At 32.7% G+C, this 18,482-nt stretch overlaps 1 protein-coding gene across 11 annotated transcripts in view; it reads right to left on the bottom strand.

The window, feature by feature from the left end:
• Nucleotides 1-1,354: 1,354 nt before the first annotated feature.
• The window catches only part of LOC118201413 (protein DOP1A), a 192,319-nt gene continuing 175,191 nt past the window's right edge, over nucleotides 1,355-18,482 (bottom strand). For all 11 annotated transcript variants that reach the window (XM_085807652.1, XM_085807663.1, XM_085807656.1 and 8 more), the window contains 3 exons: nucleotides 15,431-15,595; nucleotides 14,808-14,940; nucleotides 1,355-3,586 (listed from right to left, as the gene is read on the bottom strand). In XM_085807652.1, the coding sequence (XP_085663778.1) occupies nucleotides 3,266-3,586; nucleotides 14,808-14,940; nucleotides 15,431-15,595 (619 nt within the window). In that variant the 3' untranslated portion in view covers nucleotides 1,355-3,265. The remainder of the gene's footprint in view (nucleotides 3,587-14,807; nucleotides 14,941-15,430; nucleotides 15,596-18,482) is intronic.

The following is an 18,482-nucleotide window of genomic DNA, read 5'->3' as shown; positions in this document are numbered from 1 at the left end:
GTCAATAGTTGGTGCTTAGTCACTCTCTTTAGATTATATTGATATTCTACGATTGTCTTTGGTGCGTGCAGCCAATTTAGCGGTATAGATAACGAAAGAGCCAGCCGTGTAACCAATATTACTTTATTGTGATTGTACATCTTATTTTTTGTTAAGTTACTTAGCCACAAGTGGGGCTAAATTATGAGCACTGAGTGAGTGCATTTCTGCTAATTTCAAATAAAAAGGTTATTTAAACCTTCTGCAGTCATCTGTTCTTCCAAGACCAAACGAGAATTCGCTACTTAGTCTTTACAGTTTAGTCTACAGTGTACGATTTCAAAACATACTAGAAAACTCTACAAGGTTTCTTGAGATTTTCCGCAGAGTAGAAGTTTTACATTGGGATAATGCCATTGTTATTTTTCTTGAGGCTTAAATGAAAATATTGTGCCATAAAATGATAAAAACGCACCATTGTAAGCACAGATTCCTATGTTGTAGCATCAAGGGAAACGAAAAGGATGGTCGTCCTGCTGAAGTCGCACTGCACATGTGGCCGAGCAAGACACCCAATATCCTGACCCAGGGTACATGATGCTACTATTCAATCAATTCCTAACAGCGTCAAGGACAAGAAAGATATATGTCGTCTCGGGCAGAAAGGAGGCTTTGCACCTCCTGTACTGAATGATTACAAAATCTAACTGTCACTAGATTTCGGCCACCACGAACAGCAGTTGCGCGATACATTGGTCATACTTCCAAAAGACTACGATTTTTCCATAATACAATTCCACATATGTTAGCATTAGTTTCTTCTTCATACACTGAGACATAACCAGACCTTCAACACAAGAGCAAGTAAATGCGATTTTCAAATTGGCTTTCAGTAAGCCCCTTTTATACTGCTTCAAGATTTCATAACTCTTATGTGTAATGACCGCATGCAATGAAATACTAACATTTGCATATCTCAGTAAGTTCTACAACTCATGTTAGTTTTATAGCGCGCTTCCTCCATATTGTTTTTACTTTGCCATGAGAATGTTTTTTCCACATTGCATAATGAACGTAAAAGGAATAGCAGAGTCATTTCTTACTATATTGCTCGTCAACAATAATTGCAATAGATTAAGTTTAGTTAACAATTTTGTATTACAGAGTTTTCAATACAGACTTTTATGAAATTTATGATAAACAGATATGTGTCACTGTTACTTAAAAAGAGAGAGAAGAAATAATAATATGTGTCACTGTTACTTAAAAAGAGAAAGAAGAAATAATAAAGTTTAAATTCAGAATACCATATAAATTTTATGTAGCTTATAGTTAAAAAGTGTTCGGATATTTTGACTAAAAACTACACATAACATTCTTAATGGCAACAGTTTTATTAAAAAGCTAAATACACAGAATTTCTTGTTTGCTCTCAATGTCACAGAAATTTTAGCATGATCACATTTCAGAGGTACATATTAAGTTGGAATAAAAATACTTTACAAGAAAGTAAATACAATACAAAATAGCATTTTAAAGTCAGGACATAACATTAGATACACAACTGGCAAATTGCTTTACATGTCTTTGTATAACTGGACAGTATTTACTATATTGTCTTTAAAAATCAGCAGACTTATTTTATAAAATTTAAGGCTTTGTGGCTATGCCATTTAGTTAAAGCCACAACTCCACTTAGGCCACTGACTACAGAACTTTAAAACATTAAAAATTATGCACAACGTAACGCACCTCCTCAAAATGCACTGACAGAACCAGAACTAAATATTCAGGCATAAAATAGAGGTAGTAGTACAAACTCATGCAGAGGACAAGATTAAAACTTTATTTCTCTTTAGATACAGAAAATGTCAATAAAATAATACTCGTATTTAGAAAATAATATTTGTGAAGCACAATCAATCAAGTATAGTTTTAATTTGGGGATACGGAATACTCCTTTAGCATACTATAAGTTAATCTAGTTAATATATTAATTTATAATTTGCCATAAGACAGCAACAGAGTGGATTATAATATATATTTACAAAACATACGAATTACGCTGCAGTTTATCGAACTTCTCCTAATTGAACAGGTTAAGTACACTGAGATAGTAAAGCCGAAGACTAATCATTTAAAATTTTTAAATGAAATGTTTTAATGCATTACCTGAGTTCTACCTCAAATTTTACGTGATTACAAATACACAGTAATGTATTTCATTATATTCAAAGATTGAAAAAAGTTCAAAATAAAAATTTGGAACTTATTATATTATGAATGTAATCAAGAATAACATATTATTGAAAATAATGCAAGCAAAAATGAGTTTTTCTTTGAAATGAATCTGACAATAGATCATCTGGTCAGTAACGGAATTAGCTGGGCCACAACTAGTTCAGACAGACGAGGTTCTATTGCAATTTTAAATATAACAAGCAGACAGTATGGGAGAGGAGAGAGAATGATTGAGCAAACTCAGTCTACAGATGAGAATTATTTCTAAGGATTTTTGCGTTTGATCTAAGCATTTGAAATCGTCACTAAAAGTCAAGTAAAGTCTGAAAAACAGTACAAAATATATCAAACTTAAAAAATTTGTAGTTTCCTGTACAATTTCATAATAAAAAAGTCAAAATAATTTTTATACAATGCAAATACAAAGAACTTTATAAATAATTTCACGTAATAGTAACCAAAACAGGCTTTTATTTACACAATCTGAGTTCAATGAATTAAAATTGAATTATGACTATCACAAACCCCATAATTTTCCTCTTGTGAATGAAACACTGAACAGAAATGGGGCAGACAGATGACATTATCCATAAAAATATAAATATGGATTTAGTCAATATACACAGTCAATTTAGAAATGTAAATACATTTTATTTCAAGGTTGAGAATTGTAAGTCAATAACGGAGACTAAATGAAAAATAAAATTTTCAGACAATCTACACTGCCTTGTCTAAGAATAAATACCATCAATATCACAGTTCATAGCGGAACAAAATTAATCAACTGTAAACTTAGCACAATGAAACATAAATCAGCACAACACTTTCACTGTCCCATATTAATGGAAAATTTGTACTAAAATGTTAACAGAAAAAATTTATAAAATATCTTACCTTTCATATTCATTTATGGATTTAAAAACTCTGAAGGAATTCGTTAGAATAATTAATGCGAATCGTAACATATGCACTTATTCCACTTTTAATAAAATATGGAATATAAAAATAATTATAATTCATGGCTTTTATTGAAAGGTATTAACTCTTAGGAAACACAGGCTTCTACAAAGTCTGCCTCCAACACCATTTCTATTTGCTCTGCAGTACTTTTTGAAAAGTTTGTATGTGATATATTTGGAGTGTTAAGAAGACAATGTAAATCTGGAGCTGATCTAGATTTCGAAATTGGAGATGCTGTGTTTTCATCTTTTGAAAGACCTCTCGTAATTTTCACCGGAATAGTTTTTTGATTTCTAATATCAGACAAAGTATTAAAAAATGGTTGAAGTTGCAATATAGAAGTAATACTGGGCATCATAAGTAACAGCTGTCCTGGTGTAAATGGAAGACGCTCATCACATGGAACCTAAAAAAAGGAATTCATTTGTAACTACAAATTTTGACTTTTATTACTCTAAATTAGTTTATAATTTAAAAATCTAGCAGTTGATTTTCATAGTTACACATAACAATTTCCATAATTATTGATACCTGCATTTAAAAAAAAAATGTTTTCATTGCTATTTGTAGCAAATCTCTTAAACTTCCATAGCAGGTGCATACCCAGCCCTGAATCTGGAAAGGGTGCCCATTTGTTGAAATGGAATTTTTCCAAAACAGTCTAATTTTTTACATAATATAATACCTCATTCAAATTCAAACTTTTGCAAAGAAATCAACAATTCTTTTTAATTTTTAAACTAAAATTAATTGATTCAGTTTTAATTTAATTTAATAAATAAAATTTGTTTTTAATTTTATGTTTTATGTATTGAAATACATGAAATCAATCTCTCTTTATACAAGTGTTTCTTTTATATGCACATCCTCTGAAATAAGACCCCTATATTTATATTCTGAAGGCAAGTCTTAAGTACTGCACAAATAAAAATACTTTATGGTTTTACTACTGTGTAAATTTTATCTCTTTCTAATATTTTTAAGAATATATCGAAATTAAATGTTTAATTAAAAACATTGAAGGAAATTCTAAGTAAATTTGAAAAGCCATTAATTTCTGTTACTCAGCTCATAAAGAACCTCGTATTTCTTTTTAAAAAACCTGCCCTAAATTGCTATTATAAATCATAAAGTTGAGATTTGACTTTTTTCCCAAATAAAAAAATGAATTACATTAATAATTAGATACTATTTTTATTTTATATTTATTACTTAAAGTACAGTTTTTATTATCATACTAGTGTGGTAAAAGCTTTCCTTCAGTGAATTAGGACATATTCTTGTAGTTTTAATTTTCCCAATCTTTACAACCTTCTTTAAATAGTTTTACAATGTGCGATAAAATTGTGAAAAGTAGTAGTTTGCATCAAATGTTTTCTACTGCGTTTTAATAGTTTAAAATTAGGATCCTTTTTTCCTGATAAGAAGTTATGATCTTTGACACTAAATTACACATTAATTAAGTTTTCTAATGTGAAGCATTAAACGTCAAACTAAAATTTCAAGTACACAATTAGAAATTATTAAGATAATACTGTGTTTCATTTTCTTAAGTTTGAAAAATGTAAACTACTCCACATTCAATAAATTAAGCAACATTAGATGCAACTTGATGCATATGGTATTAAAAACTGATCTGCTGCCGTTATAGTCATTGTCATATCTAAATAATTATATTTATTAAAAATATTACAGGTGAATACACGGCCGGACATCCAGACAGCTTTTTATGACAAATCAGGTATCATCTGGTACCCGCAACTGTCTAGTTGAGTACTGGTTTTATGTTCCACAGCATAAACTACAATAGGCCGGGCATATACTTAATACATACCATAGCATATACACAGCACTTACATTATAATTTATATATACATATTCGGTTATTAAACATATAAGGTATTTCTCCCACTTTTCTAGCATGCCTTCGTGGTGTACTGGTTCTGCATGCTGGGCCGATATTCCAGAGGTACGCAGTTCGATTCCTGGCGAAAGCGTTGCTAATTTTTCATCTTTCCTGCTTCCTAAAAATAACCTAACATCTCTACAGTGGAGCCCGAACTAAAAGGGTGTTGGATGAGGTTTCTCCACACCCAGGATTTGGCGATTGGGTCCCCTGAAATCCCCAGTCGCTCTTTAAAAAGGGGAGTATATAAGGTATTTCTCCCACTTTTCTAACATGCCTTCGTGGTATAGTGGTTCTGCATGCTGGGCTGGTATTCCAGAGGTCCGCTGTTTGATTCCTAGTGAAGGCGTTGCTAATTTTTTATCTTGCCTGCTTCAAAAATATCTAATGTCTCTACAAACATATGCATAAAATTGGATAAATATTGGAAAAAAGATGCCTATGAAAAAATCATATTCATATCCCAATATATACATACCATGACATATACGAGGCATGCACATAGATCCAAATATTATTTAAACATATACATTGCTCTAACATTAAAAACTTGATAGCTGTAACTTGATAGTTGTAACATTAAAAATATTACAGCTATCATATTAAGTTTTGGTTTCTTGTTTAGTCAGTAAGCTGTATTAAACAATACTTAGCACAGTATGATGGTTTTTCGAAAAAGCACTAGGAGACGAATTCAGTTTGATACTTTATACAGTGGAAATGATTTATATAACCATAAAAGATTTATAACTCTATGAGATCAATTTTAAAAAAAATTTAAATAATTTATAAGATATTTCTCCCACCTTCTTAGCATGCCTTCGTGGTGTAGTGGTCAGCATGTTTGGCGCGTATTCGAAAGGTCCATGGTTCGAGTCACGGCGAGGACATTGCTCATTTTTCATGTCTCCTGCTTCGAAGACTCTACAGTGACGCCCGAACAGGGACATTGCTCATTTTTCATCTTTCCTGCTTCAAAAATAATCTAATGTCTCTACAGTGGCTCCCGAAATAAAAAAAGGTGATGGATGATGATTCTCCACCACAAGGATTTGGCAATTGAGTCCCCTAATCCCCAGTCACCCTTTAAAAGGGGGAGTATATAAGGTATTTCTCCCGCCTTTTTAGCATGCCTTCATGGTGTAGTGGTCTGCACACTTGGTGCATATTCGAGAGGTTCGAGTGCGAGGGCTTTGCTCATTTTTTATGTCTCCTGCTTCGAAAAAAACCTAATGACTCTACAAATAAATAAAAATATATCAGATAAAAGTGAATATATTTAATTCTAAAGGGAAGCAAAACGAATGATAGTCTGTTTTCAGTTGTCTTTTAAAAACCTGAAAAATGTAGTAAAATATTACTGATAAATATACTAATTGGATAAATAGTTAGGATGATTTATTGTAAATAGAAAAAGAATAAGCTGTTGGATATACATCATTAACGCCAATCAACACAGCTTCTTCAAAACTATCGCTACCGAAAAATTTCTCATTTCTTATTTCATAAGTGCTGCATAATTTCTTGCAGTCACATATTGTTTAACTCAGAAAATATTTTTTTTGGTAGCATTTTCTTTATTTTGCTCCCCCCCCAAAAAAAGTCCAGAATCATAAAGTGCATAATTGTAATGTCATATGAAACAGTAAATTCAAATCATTCCTTATTATTTTCAAAGTTATAATATGAAAAGTGATGTCCCAGCATGAGGACTGTATCTTAGAAGAGTTTACACATAGAGGGCCAGAGAGATGTTTATGCATAATTTTCTACGAATTCGATTCTGGCAAACTACCTTGGATAATGATTTAAAACAGTGGTTTTCAAACTTTTCCGAGACGCGGCACTTTTTTCAACTAAAATTTTTCCATAGCACTCTACCCTAAGCAAAAGTATGACTAATCATAGGTAAGATATAAAAATTAATAAAAACTTGTGTATCTTCCTTATTTAACATTTTGTTTTACTTGATTAACGAATAAATTAGTAATCAATGTGATGGATGAGCCTGCAAATCACTGCAAATTTTCTCAAATCGTGGAATTAAACTAGGCACGGCCACTCTCAATTCCTTTACCACATTGATTTTTGTTCTATACTTGCTTTTTATTACAGCGACTGCTGAAAACACAGCTTCACACAAATTCGACGTTGAAAATGGAATTAGAATCCTCTGAGCCTTATCACTTACAAGGGGATATTCATCGTTTATTGAAATCCAAAAATCTATCAATTCCATGCTGGTAAATTTTGTTTTCACACTGTTCTCATAAGTTAACTTTATAAAGTTCTCTTCTTAGGCAGAAGAAAATTCAGATGGAGCACTAGTGTTAAATGAATCTTGAATCCATGCAAACCTATCAAAATTTTCATTTTGAAAGTACTTCTCAAACCAGATAATTAGCTATGATAAGTGCCCTTCAGACATGGTTTTTATATCTTGAGAAAGATTAAGTTCATTTGACGTTAAAATCACTACTGTATTAAAAAAACAATTTTGGCCTGAATCTTCATTCAGTTTCCTTCTCAGCAGTTTGAATTGTTTTTTAAGGTTGATATTTTTCTGTTGACTGCAAAAAGTGCACGTTTTCTCCCTGCAGAGAGAGATTAAGAGGATTCAGCTTTCCAAAAATGTAATATAAATACTGCAGTTTTGTTACAAAATAGGCATCAGCTTTCTCTTTAAGGAAAATAAAAAAAAAATTTGAAAATTCAACCGCAATTCAAAGGTACATGTGATATATTATTACCATGAGAAAAGCATCGTACACTGCTATAGTACAACAAAGACGAGTACTCGGCTTCTATGACACAGTTTTTTTTTTTTTAATTCTTGTTTTCAGTGAACAAGATTTTATAAAATTTACCACATTCGCACACATTCTAACACCTGATTCAGTACAGGGACTCGGACGCTTTGACGCAAGCACTTCTCTATGAACAAAGCAGGGTCCACATTGCATTCGATTATTTGCTTCGAATAAGTGGCTGTAATTTTTCATAGGCGTAAGACATGAAGAGATCTCAATTAGTACAAACTCCAGTGCACTTAGGCCAATGAAAATTATTTTCAGATATTAATGCATTCAAGAATCTGGAACAGGTCATGAGCCTTTGCTCCTGCAGAGATATTTTTACAAAACAGAGTCTTCTTTAATATTATTACCATCAATAATCTATACAGCATATCGAATGAGCATCCTTATTATTATCCATAGCCTCATCTACCTGCAATCAAGATTACCCTCATATAATTTTTCAGTAGACTAATCGTTGATATCCTTCGTCATATGTTGTATTCTCCGACTAACTGTGTTATTTGAAAAAGGCACTTTTAAAAGCAGCTTCTCAGAAAACTCCCCAATCATGATGTTTATCATATCTAAAGCAGCCGGTAGAATAAGTTGTTCTCCAATGATATGAAGCTTCTTATATTTTGTGATTCTGTAAGTCATATAAAATGCTAGGAAATAAATGGTTGGTATTAAAAGCGTATTAGATTAATGCTAATCTGCAGTTGTAATTTACTAAATTTATGGATGAACTTAATGTTTACTATGCAGTTTATAAGAAAAAAATAAATAATAAAAGAAAGAAAAAAGGTGTCCTTCCCTCTCTTTTTAAGTTCGGATTATATTTCTGGCCGTAGAGAATTTATGCCTTCTTTGCTTTAGTTCTCACAAAGCTGTTGAGATTTATATGAAATCCTTGCTAGTCAGTGGAAATCTGCTCAAATTGAAATATTTTTTCTAATTTATGTCAAAGTTTAAAAACTGTTTCTAGTGAATATATATATATATATAACTGCTCCATTATTATAATAAGATGACCAGGTGAAAGAAAAGCTGCAATGGATTGACGAAGATTCTCTGCATTATATCTACATAGTTAGCAAGGTGACACTCAAAGAACACACATAATGATAAATTTTACACATAATTTTATTTCTTGATAAGGCACATCACCACTGTGGGTGCACCCTCCCCAATTTTATACAGCTTGTATCTTAAACAATGGACAAAATTATAAAAGTAAAGTCTTTGTGCCTAGCAGCAAGGTGACACAAGCATCTAGAACCAGAAGGGAACAGAGAAAAGAGGGAGCTGCGGCGCAATTAACCTTTTATACTGAATTCTATTTCAGATCACATGGTAGATTAATGTCCAGACATTTGGTTCAGATTTCATCTATAAGTGCGCAATACAGATTAGATGATGTATCTTTTTCATTTAATCAGAAAAATTATTGCTGTGCTATTTTTAGAATGAAGACAGCAGTTAAAAGGCTACTATTAATTTATATGATTTCAAAGATTTTGAAAGATAGATAATTTATATTTTACATATATATGTGTGTGTGTAAGATAAAAATATGTAAACTAAAATTTTAATTAAAATTGTTATTTGAAAGATTTTGAAAAATAGATATTTTATATTTTACATATATATATATATGTATGTGTGTGTGTAAGATAAAAATACGAGGGCTATCCAGAAAGTAGATTACGTTTTGGAATAAAAAAATAAACAAAGTATAGGAAACAAATTTTATTATATACAGATGAAAGCCACACTCAAATACTACTTTTCTACATAGTCACCATACAAATTAAGGCATTTATCGTAGCGATGTACGAGCTTGGAAATTCCTTCGTCGAAAAATTCGGCCGCCTGCGCCTTCAACCACTTCGTTACCTCTTCTTGCAGCTGTGCGTCGTCATCAAAACGCTGCATAGCCAGCCACTTCTTCATTGCTGGGAATAGGTGGAAGTCGCTCGGTGCCAGGTCGGGACTGTACGGCGGATGAGGAAACAACTCCCACTTAAAAGATTCAAGAACTTTACGAGTGACATTTGCCGTGTGGGGCCGGGCGTTGTCGTGAATCAACAAGATCTTAGAGCTCAACATTCCTCTGCGCTTGTTTTGAATTGCTCTTCTGAGTTTTTGGAGAGTTTGGCAATACCTTTGAGAGTTTATTGTACTCGTAGTGCCTCTTTCCAGGAAGTCCACCAAAATTACACCTTTTCTGTCCCAAAAAACAGTCGCCATCATCTTCCTTGCCGACATTGTTTGCATGCATTTCTTGGGTTTTTGGGGAGAACTTGTGTGCCCCCACTGCATTGATTGCAATTTCGTTTCACAGTTCACATGTTTCACCCATGTTTCGTCACCAGTAATGATGCGATCGAGTAAAGAGTCACCATCCTTATGGTAAGCGTCCAAAAAGTTCAACGCTGCAGCCATTCGCTGATTTTTGTGGTCCTCTGTCAAGATTTTTGGAATCCATCTTGCACAAAACTTGTGGTAACCAAGCTTTTCGCTGATGATTTCGTGCAACAAACTTCGCGAAATTTGTGGAAAACTCAAAGAAAGTTCCGTTATTGTGAAATTTCGATTTTCACGGACTTTAGCATCGACTTTTTCGAGAAGTTTGGCGGTCACTATGCTGGGTCTCCCACTTCGATCTTCGTCGTGAACATTGGTTCGGCCATTTTGAAATCTTATGACCCACTGACGCACTCCACCTTCAGTGATAATGTTGTCCCCATAGACTTCACGAAGCTGCCGATAGATTTCTATCGGTTTACAGTTTTTTGCAGTCAGAAACCTTATTACTGAGCGCACCTCGCAGCTCGCGGGATTTTCAATTAACGCAGACATTTCAAACCGTCACAGTATCTGAACGGAGCACAGCACGAACCTCTCACTAGCACGGCTAGATGCAGACTGAGCTGCGCAACGCTCTGACCCCAAGATGGCCGCGCTAGCCCCGCCCCTAGCGGACACAGACGGAAACGTAATCTACTTCCTGGATGGCCCTCGTATGTAAATCAAAATTTTAATTTGCAAATATCCTCAGTTAACAGGTTATTGCTAATTTAAACTATAATTCTGATTTACATATTTTTTACCTTGCACATACACACACACACATATCTATATTTTATATATAGATAATTTTTTGCATCAAAAGTTTTTTAAATTACTAAATTTTTTTGACGTAATTTGGCAACATGTGCCTGGTCACTCTGCACGTTACACATCTGGAAGGGCATGAATTTTTTATATAATAGTCCCTTCCACCCTCAGTTTCTGATTTTCGAACATAAAATATTTACCAGGAAAATAAAAATTTCATAAATAGAAAATCACAGCACTTTATCTCAACAGCCAGATGCAATAAACCATGTCTGTTTATTGCGCATTATTATTTTAACTTTTAGCCTATTGTGAAGTTTAAATATGTGTGAATATATTATAAATATCTTAATATAAATGCTTTTCAATTTATTAAAAAATACTATAATAGTAAAAACTGCTGAATCGAGATTTGGTAGAAAGTAAACAAATTATCTTAAATATGAACAGATGGAAGCATAAATTTTACAGGAAGTGTAAATTTAGTCAAAAAATGCTCATATGCAAAATTAAAAGAATTTGCAAATTGTGTCTATTTTTACAAAATATATTAAAATCAAATACACAAATTTACAAATTAAAAAAAATAATTATTCTAATTAAGCCGCTGAAGAATTATGCAAAAATTCAGAGTCGAATATGTATGTCACAAGTACGTGTCACTGGAGCTGTAATTGTGGAGGGAATTATGCACGAGTGGATTTCAGTGATTTGTCTGCTCGCATTTCATCACGACATTTGCCAAGTTCCTCGCAAAAGTTATGTAAATTTTATAAAGTATCAATCATGTAAAATGAGTAGCCAGGAACGTATGGATGATGAAATGAGATGGAGAATTATCAGTAGATTGGAGGCAGGCCAATCACAAACACATGTGGCTACTGAGCTCAATGTAATGGCCAATGTCACTTGCAATTTATAGAAACAGTTTCAAAGAAAAGATGTGGACAAGGCTGACCAGGATGTACGACGACGAACGAGGATCATTATTTGGCACTTTCAGCACGGTGACACAGGACTGCTATAGCTTCACAGTTCTCACGTGAGCTATATGTAGCAACTGGAACCCAAATTCCACAGTCTGCAGTTGCCCGAAGACTTCATGAGAAAAGGGCTGTATGCCAGAAGTCTCGCTGACTGCGTTCCACTCACTGCAGCACACAAGTGAGTGTGTTAACATGGTGCAGACAACATGCACCTAGGCCTAGGCTTCAGAAGAGCACTGCTTTTTATAGATGAGTTGAGTTTCAGCCAAGTTTCAGCTAATTTTTCATCTTGCCTACTAAAAAAAATCCTAATGTCTCTACAAGGATATTTGTCACATGGATTGGCCAGGCAGATCATTTGACCTTAACCCTATGCAGCATGTGTGGGATGCTTTTGGAAATACAATTGGATCTCGTCATCCCCTCCGAGAACCATCCCAGTGTTGAAAACTGCTTTGCTACAGGAGTGGATTCGGCTGCCACAAGGACTCGTCAACTGCCTCCTGTCCTGCATGCCATCATGCTACATGACCTGGCTGGCTGTGAGACACAACCTGTCTGGCTGTGAGAGGCGACAATGCTCCGTATTAGATTCATTTTCAATTCGATATGACAACATGGATTTGGGATATCCTTGCACTATGAAGGCATCTTTGAGCACAATCCCTGCACTATGAGCTTTACAGATGATCATGCACACATAAAAAGGTTTTTGAACGGCAAGCATCTTTCTCTGTCGCAAATATAAATTCTTACTAAATTTTATTAAAATATGTTTATTTTAATAACATATTTTAATAAGAGTTTTGTTAGTTTTACAGAAATTCAACAAAACTTGCAAATTCTCTTAATTTTGCACCCAAGTGAAAATGCTGATCGATAATTTATTGTTAAAAGTATCATATAGATGCACATAAACATACATAGAAATAAGCAGAATATTAAAATGAAAAGTGATGTTTTGTTTTGAAATATATGTTTAAAGGTAAGAACAGGCACTATAACTTTCTACTGTAATAAATACATATTACAATAGAAAACATCCAAGAAGTTACATATATAGAACACCAAGAAACAAGAACTCAGAGACAGCAGTGACTTAAAGAGGAATTTATTCAGTCTAGACATTTGAAAAAGCAATAGTTTCTCAATTCCCGAATTTGGTAACATAATTAAGCAGGAAATCTAACAAAATCTACTATAACATATATTACTGAACCATGCAATTTTTACAGTATGATGCTTTGAAGAAGAATCTGCATATTAAAATCAAATCACAGGCAACTTCATAATCACAGTTGCATTGTAAGTTATCCCAAAATACTTTAATGTAAAATATTTAGCTTGCTGGAAAAGTACTTCAAAACCTACTTATTAAAATATATTTCAAGCATTTGAATGTCACCACTATAAGAAAAGGCCCTACTTTTCCTCTGATAACTGGCAGAGAAGTAAGCAGGCATACCAGTTTTCTTCATAACTAATAAACAGCATCAGATATGCACTTGTTTCATTCATATTTATCAAACATTAGTAGTTATTTCATTTGGCGATTCATCACATACTTGTGCAGAATGCTTTGTATCCACTTAATTACTGAGAAAATTCCATAAATACAGAAAATGCCTGCTTGTTTTCATCTTTAAACTCAGATTTAATTATACGAATGGATGTAAACTATTCATCACCACCAGTGCATGAAACCATAAAACAGACATGGCCCAACTACCCGCTACTCTTTGGTCTCTTAACTACTGCTCACGAGCGGCATACGACCTTTTGACCACTTATATCCGAATCTCTTGCAGAAAACAATTTTATTTTTTAAGCTATATTTTAAATAATATAAAATATATTTTCAAACAGAATTTTTACCCAGACAAGCTTCTTTATCTATCAGTAATTTAATTTCTTAAATTATAAAATATATATAATAATTTAAATGATTTTAAACTGATCGTTGCTAATCTTCGGAAAACAAACAAAATAACAGAGAATTTCGTTTTTGTGAATTATTCCCATGGGAATATTGTATCTACAGCAAACAAAATGGCCAAACATAAAAGATAAATACGAAAATAATTTTAAAATAAGAAACTATATTTTCCCCCCTCAGATTTATTTTATTACAAGAAATTTTCCTAACAGTTGTTCTATGTAGTTTCCCTTGCTTTCCAATAGCTGCGATCTAATGTCTCAGAAGATTTGCTGTTACTTATGGTTTACTACTCTTATTCAATTCTCAGATGGCTTGGTAGCTACTGAAGAAATTTCTTCCAGGGAAAGAAAATGGATGTCTGTGCAGAGGGAGGGGTTTGATTTGGGGAAGAATTTGAAGTCTGGTGGATTCAAACTTTGCAGTGTATGTGATAAGACTTCACACTTGTAGTTGATCAGTAGATCTGTTAAAATCTTCTCGTATACAGTCATGTACTAATGTTAAAAATGAATTCTTCCCTCACTCCTTCACCTCGTTTTTCTGTGCAGTAACATGCTGTAGTCACACTTTTTCCACACATGGCACTTTTGTGATAATTAGTTGGTAATTCTAAGCAGAGATTCTATCATCATTTACTTCAATTATGACTACGCTCATCGAAATTTTTAAGATTGCGAGAAGGAAAGACTTCTTCACTGAATTATGGCAGCAATTTTAAATTCAGTTCAAAGTTTTGCCAACAGCTATTTTCGAGACAGATGTCTTTCATTTTCACCATCAACTCTTGTTTCGATAATATTGCATAAACAGAAAATTAACAAATTATTACTATAAATGGGGAATTAACAAATCATATATATGAAGAAAATGAAAATTACCTTTTTATTCAATAAATTAGCTAGTCTAATTATATGAGGCACAAATTCTGGTGAATCAGATGATTTTCCTTCATTACGATTATTGCACTCAGATGATAGAGGTGGGCTATCTCCAATGAACGCCCACCTATACCTAGAAACATTAAAATTCTTATGAAGTAGAACTAAAAATCAGTTGCAGTTAAGCTAAATATTGTGAATTATTAAATAAGAGAAATTAAAACACCTTTTTGAAGGTCTATTAAAATTATATTTGTTTCATTTATTAGTAATTTCCTTTTGAAATAAAATATAAATACAGCAATAAAAACAATATTAAAATTAACTAACAAACGTATTACTTTTCATACATAGCACAATACAATAAGCACAGAGTATGATTTATAAAATAGGTAAAAATAGTGCACCATTGTCAATAACTATTACATGCGATGAAAACATTTACCCTCCCCCCCCCCCGAAAAAAAAAAGAAACTGAAATGTTAAAAGCCATTTCTTCATTGATAAAAAATAAAGTTATAATCTACATTACTTATAAACAATTTAGCTTACAATATTAGCAAATGACCTCAAAAACCGTTTATAATAGAAATTAAAATTATATAAATAAAAAAAGTGCTTACATTTGAAATTGGGGTAGTATGTTTGCCGGCAAAGCAACTGTCATATCTAAAAGCTTGCAAACAGATAAATACAAATGAAGCCATGCTGGATGATTATGGGCATTTAAATTACTACTATTCATAACCCATGATGAATCAAGAGTTGACATCCGTCTCAAATGAGAGCTAGAAAATTATTAAAAAGACATGAGATAAAGTGAATAGATGAGACATTTGTTATGCAAAAACAAACGCTAAAATTGAATATGAAATGAGTTTGTCAATTAAGTTCACCCCTAAAACAATATCGTATTTATTCTATAGTTATTAAAGAAAAAGCCAATAGTCAAGATTTTCTATCTCCGCTTTATTAAACAAAGGGCTTTAAAAAGATTGCACACCTAAATATCTACTGAACAATTGATCGCAAATACCCGCAAACAATTATGATATGAACCGAACAACACAGGGTTTGAAAGTACAGTTAATTTTGGTCATTAATTTACCTTTTAGTAAGCATATCCGAAATTCAAACTCTTACAAGGGCCTTTATAAAGAAAGTTGTTAATAATAAATTGTACTTTATACAATTACCGATCTTGTAAAAATTACCGAAAGAAAATTGCAGTTTCTCTAACATATTACAATGAACCTGCCACAATGTGTCATTTATATTCGACCTTGCTTTCACTCGAAAAGCTGCTTAAACACCAATTTCAGTGGCAGAGTAAAAAATAAATATCGCTGGAAGGGAACGAATTTTAGCGCTTCTATAAACCAGAAATTGAAATCTATGTTTCTAAGTTGAATCACAATTCTAAACTCTCATATGTACCTTGATACTGAAGTTATCTTTGAGCAGTCGCAATTGGAAAATTTAAAATGCGTAGTTGGTTTTTTGAAATACTTTTGTACGGTCCTTAAAATTTTAACTTATGATATCTTGGATAATTTTGACCGCAAGAAGGTAAATATTCTTTAACTTGATTTATAACAACATGGAAAACACTTTTCTTACTAACATTTTCCTGAGTTAAAATTTTTAAAGTTCCATTTAACTCAGCTAAAAGGTTTCGCAGCAAAAAACTGTCGATATGAAAGCCTACTTCACTTGCTTCATTTCTTAAACTGAGATCACGATTGTCCGACCAATTGTTAAAGATACGTTTAGTTGCGTAATTTTCTTAAAATAGCATAAGGATGTGCGTGTTTGTTTGTCTATGAGTAAATACACATAGCTAGCACATACATGTATAAACACTCGCTTAAACTGTGCAGAAATATTAAAACTAAATCTTTTTTCATTTCTTCGGGTTCTGAATAAAATAATTAGTCTGAATAAAATCATAGATAAGAATATAGTTTTTCATTTTATTTAAATAACGACAGCAATATTTCTCTTGAACTATGATAGAAAAACAGCAGAGAAGTCAATATTTTGCAGATTACACTTTAATCACATAATTCAGTGTCCATATCACTAAGGACGTAATTTTACTAAAATTCCTGTTGCAATATTTTTCCAGATCTATTGCACTCAATGCATCAATTTTTTTCAAGCTTCTGATGTAAAAGATCCCTCACTTTTCAATGAGTTTTATGTCTAGGTTTTGCGATGGCTGCAGCATAATATGACATTCTACTGAAGCTTCTCTTTTGATTAAAAAATATTTAAAGTGCTTTGACGGGATTTCAGAGCTTTGGCAATTTAATGTTACAGAGTTCCGAATCGTTGACTTCTTCATTACAAAATGTTTTGGACGGGTTATTCATAAGGAGGTTTTGTGTGCGTGGAATTTCACCTCATTTTCTTAGGTGAGAAGAAAAATACAACACCTACATATTAATGTAATTACCATGATTTAGAACATCCTCACGATCTGCTTTGCAATAGATTAATTTCTCGTTTATTAATTTTTTTTAGTGTAGTAGCATGAGATCTGCCGTTTTAACATGATATGAAAGATAACGCCTTTGCGATTCACAAGTGCCGGCCCTTCACTTATCAGTTTTGGATCCAGTCTGTCCAATTACTGGTCGTGCGGGACAGTTTTAATGGCTTGGTTATGTGGGAGTTACGTGGGAAATGAAAGGAATTATCCATTGGATAATTCCTTTCATTTCCCCCAATATATTTAACAAAAACGCTTTCAAACTGCAATCCCTTTTTTTAGAAGGATAGGGCAGACTCTTCTATGCTATACTAAGTCCTTTGATGTTTAAAAGAAACCGGTACCGGTTTTCACCTGTCACTGCTTTTCAGGGAGCTGATGTATTCAGCCTTTTAATAAATCCAAAGGGCATTTATCTTCTTCAGCAATACATTTTCAAAATTATATTTTCGCTTAACATTGGATAATTCGAAATCGTTTCAGAGAACCTTTGAGTTCAAATTAATGAGCCTGTTAAGAAATTCACTCACTGGCAACTCCCCAGTTAGTCAGAAATAAAATCAAGAAATGTATCAAATAATGGAAAGCTTTCATCTGTTCTTGGAGCCCTACTCTTAAAATATAAGTTAATTGCTTCAACAGAAGAATAAAATACCTTACTGAATATTTTAGATCAGAATATTTGGGTGAAAAGACCGATAATTTAAATTTAGAAGATGGCACCTTCTGGAATTATATGAAAAAAATCCTTGATCGCATCTCCCAACATTCACTGTAAACTGCTACAGTCAAAAGTCGTTAATCCGGATTCGTTAGGACTTCGGCGATTCCGGATTATCGATTTTTCCGGATTATAGATCACCAGTTTAAATCTGGTAAGATGGCATGCAGAAATTACAAAATTAAAAATATGAAACCATAATTTATGAAATAAAGAACAATTATGATGTAAAGGGTATTAAAATTTACAAAAAGAAAAAGCTTAATATTTATTTGTTTACTTTATTAAACATTTCTTTCAATGTTAAGTACTTCGTTTCATGTGATAATACTTTCTCTTTAATTCTATTAAACAGACATAATTTCTTGTTTAGTTACAAAGTTCCGCTGTTCAAGTCCTATAATTGCTGTGTTGAGAATACCGACTAATTTGTCAATCGAAATGTTTTCATTTTCAATAA

The sequence above is a fragment of the Stegodyphus dumicola genome, chromosome X1, assembly GCF_044657685.1.
Source record: "Stegodyphus dumicola isolate Sdum_Otavi_A_Nest chromosome X1, ASM4465768v1".
NCBI classification, from domain to species: Eukaryota; Metazoa; Arthropoda; class Arachnida; order Araneae; family Eresidae; genus Stegodyphus; species Stegodyphus dumicola.
Note: the sequence above shows the minus strand (reverse complement) of the source record. Positions and strands in the feature narration are given on the sequence as shown.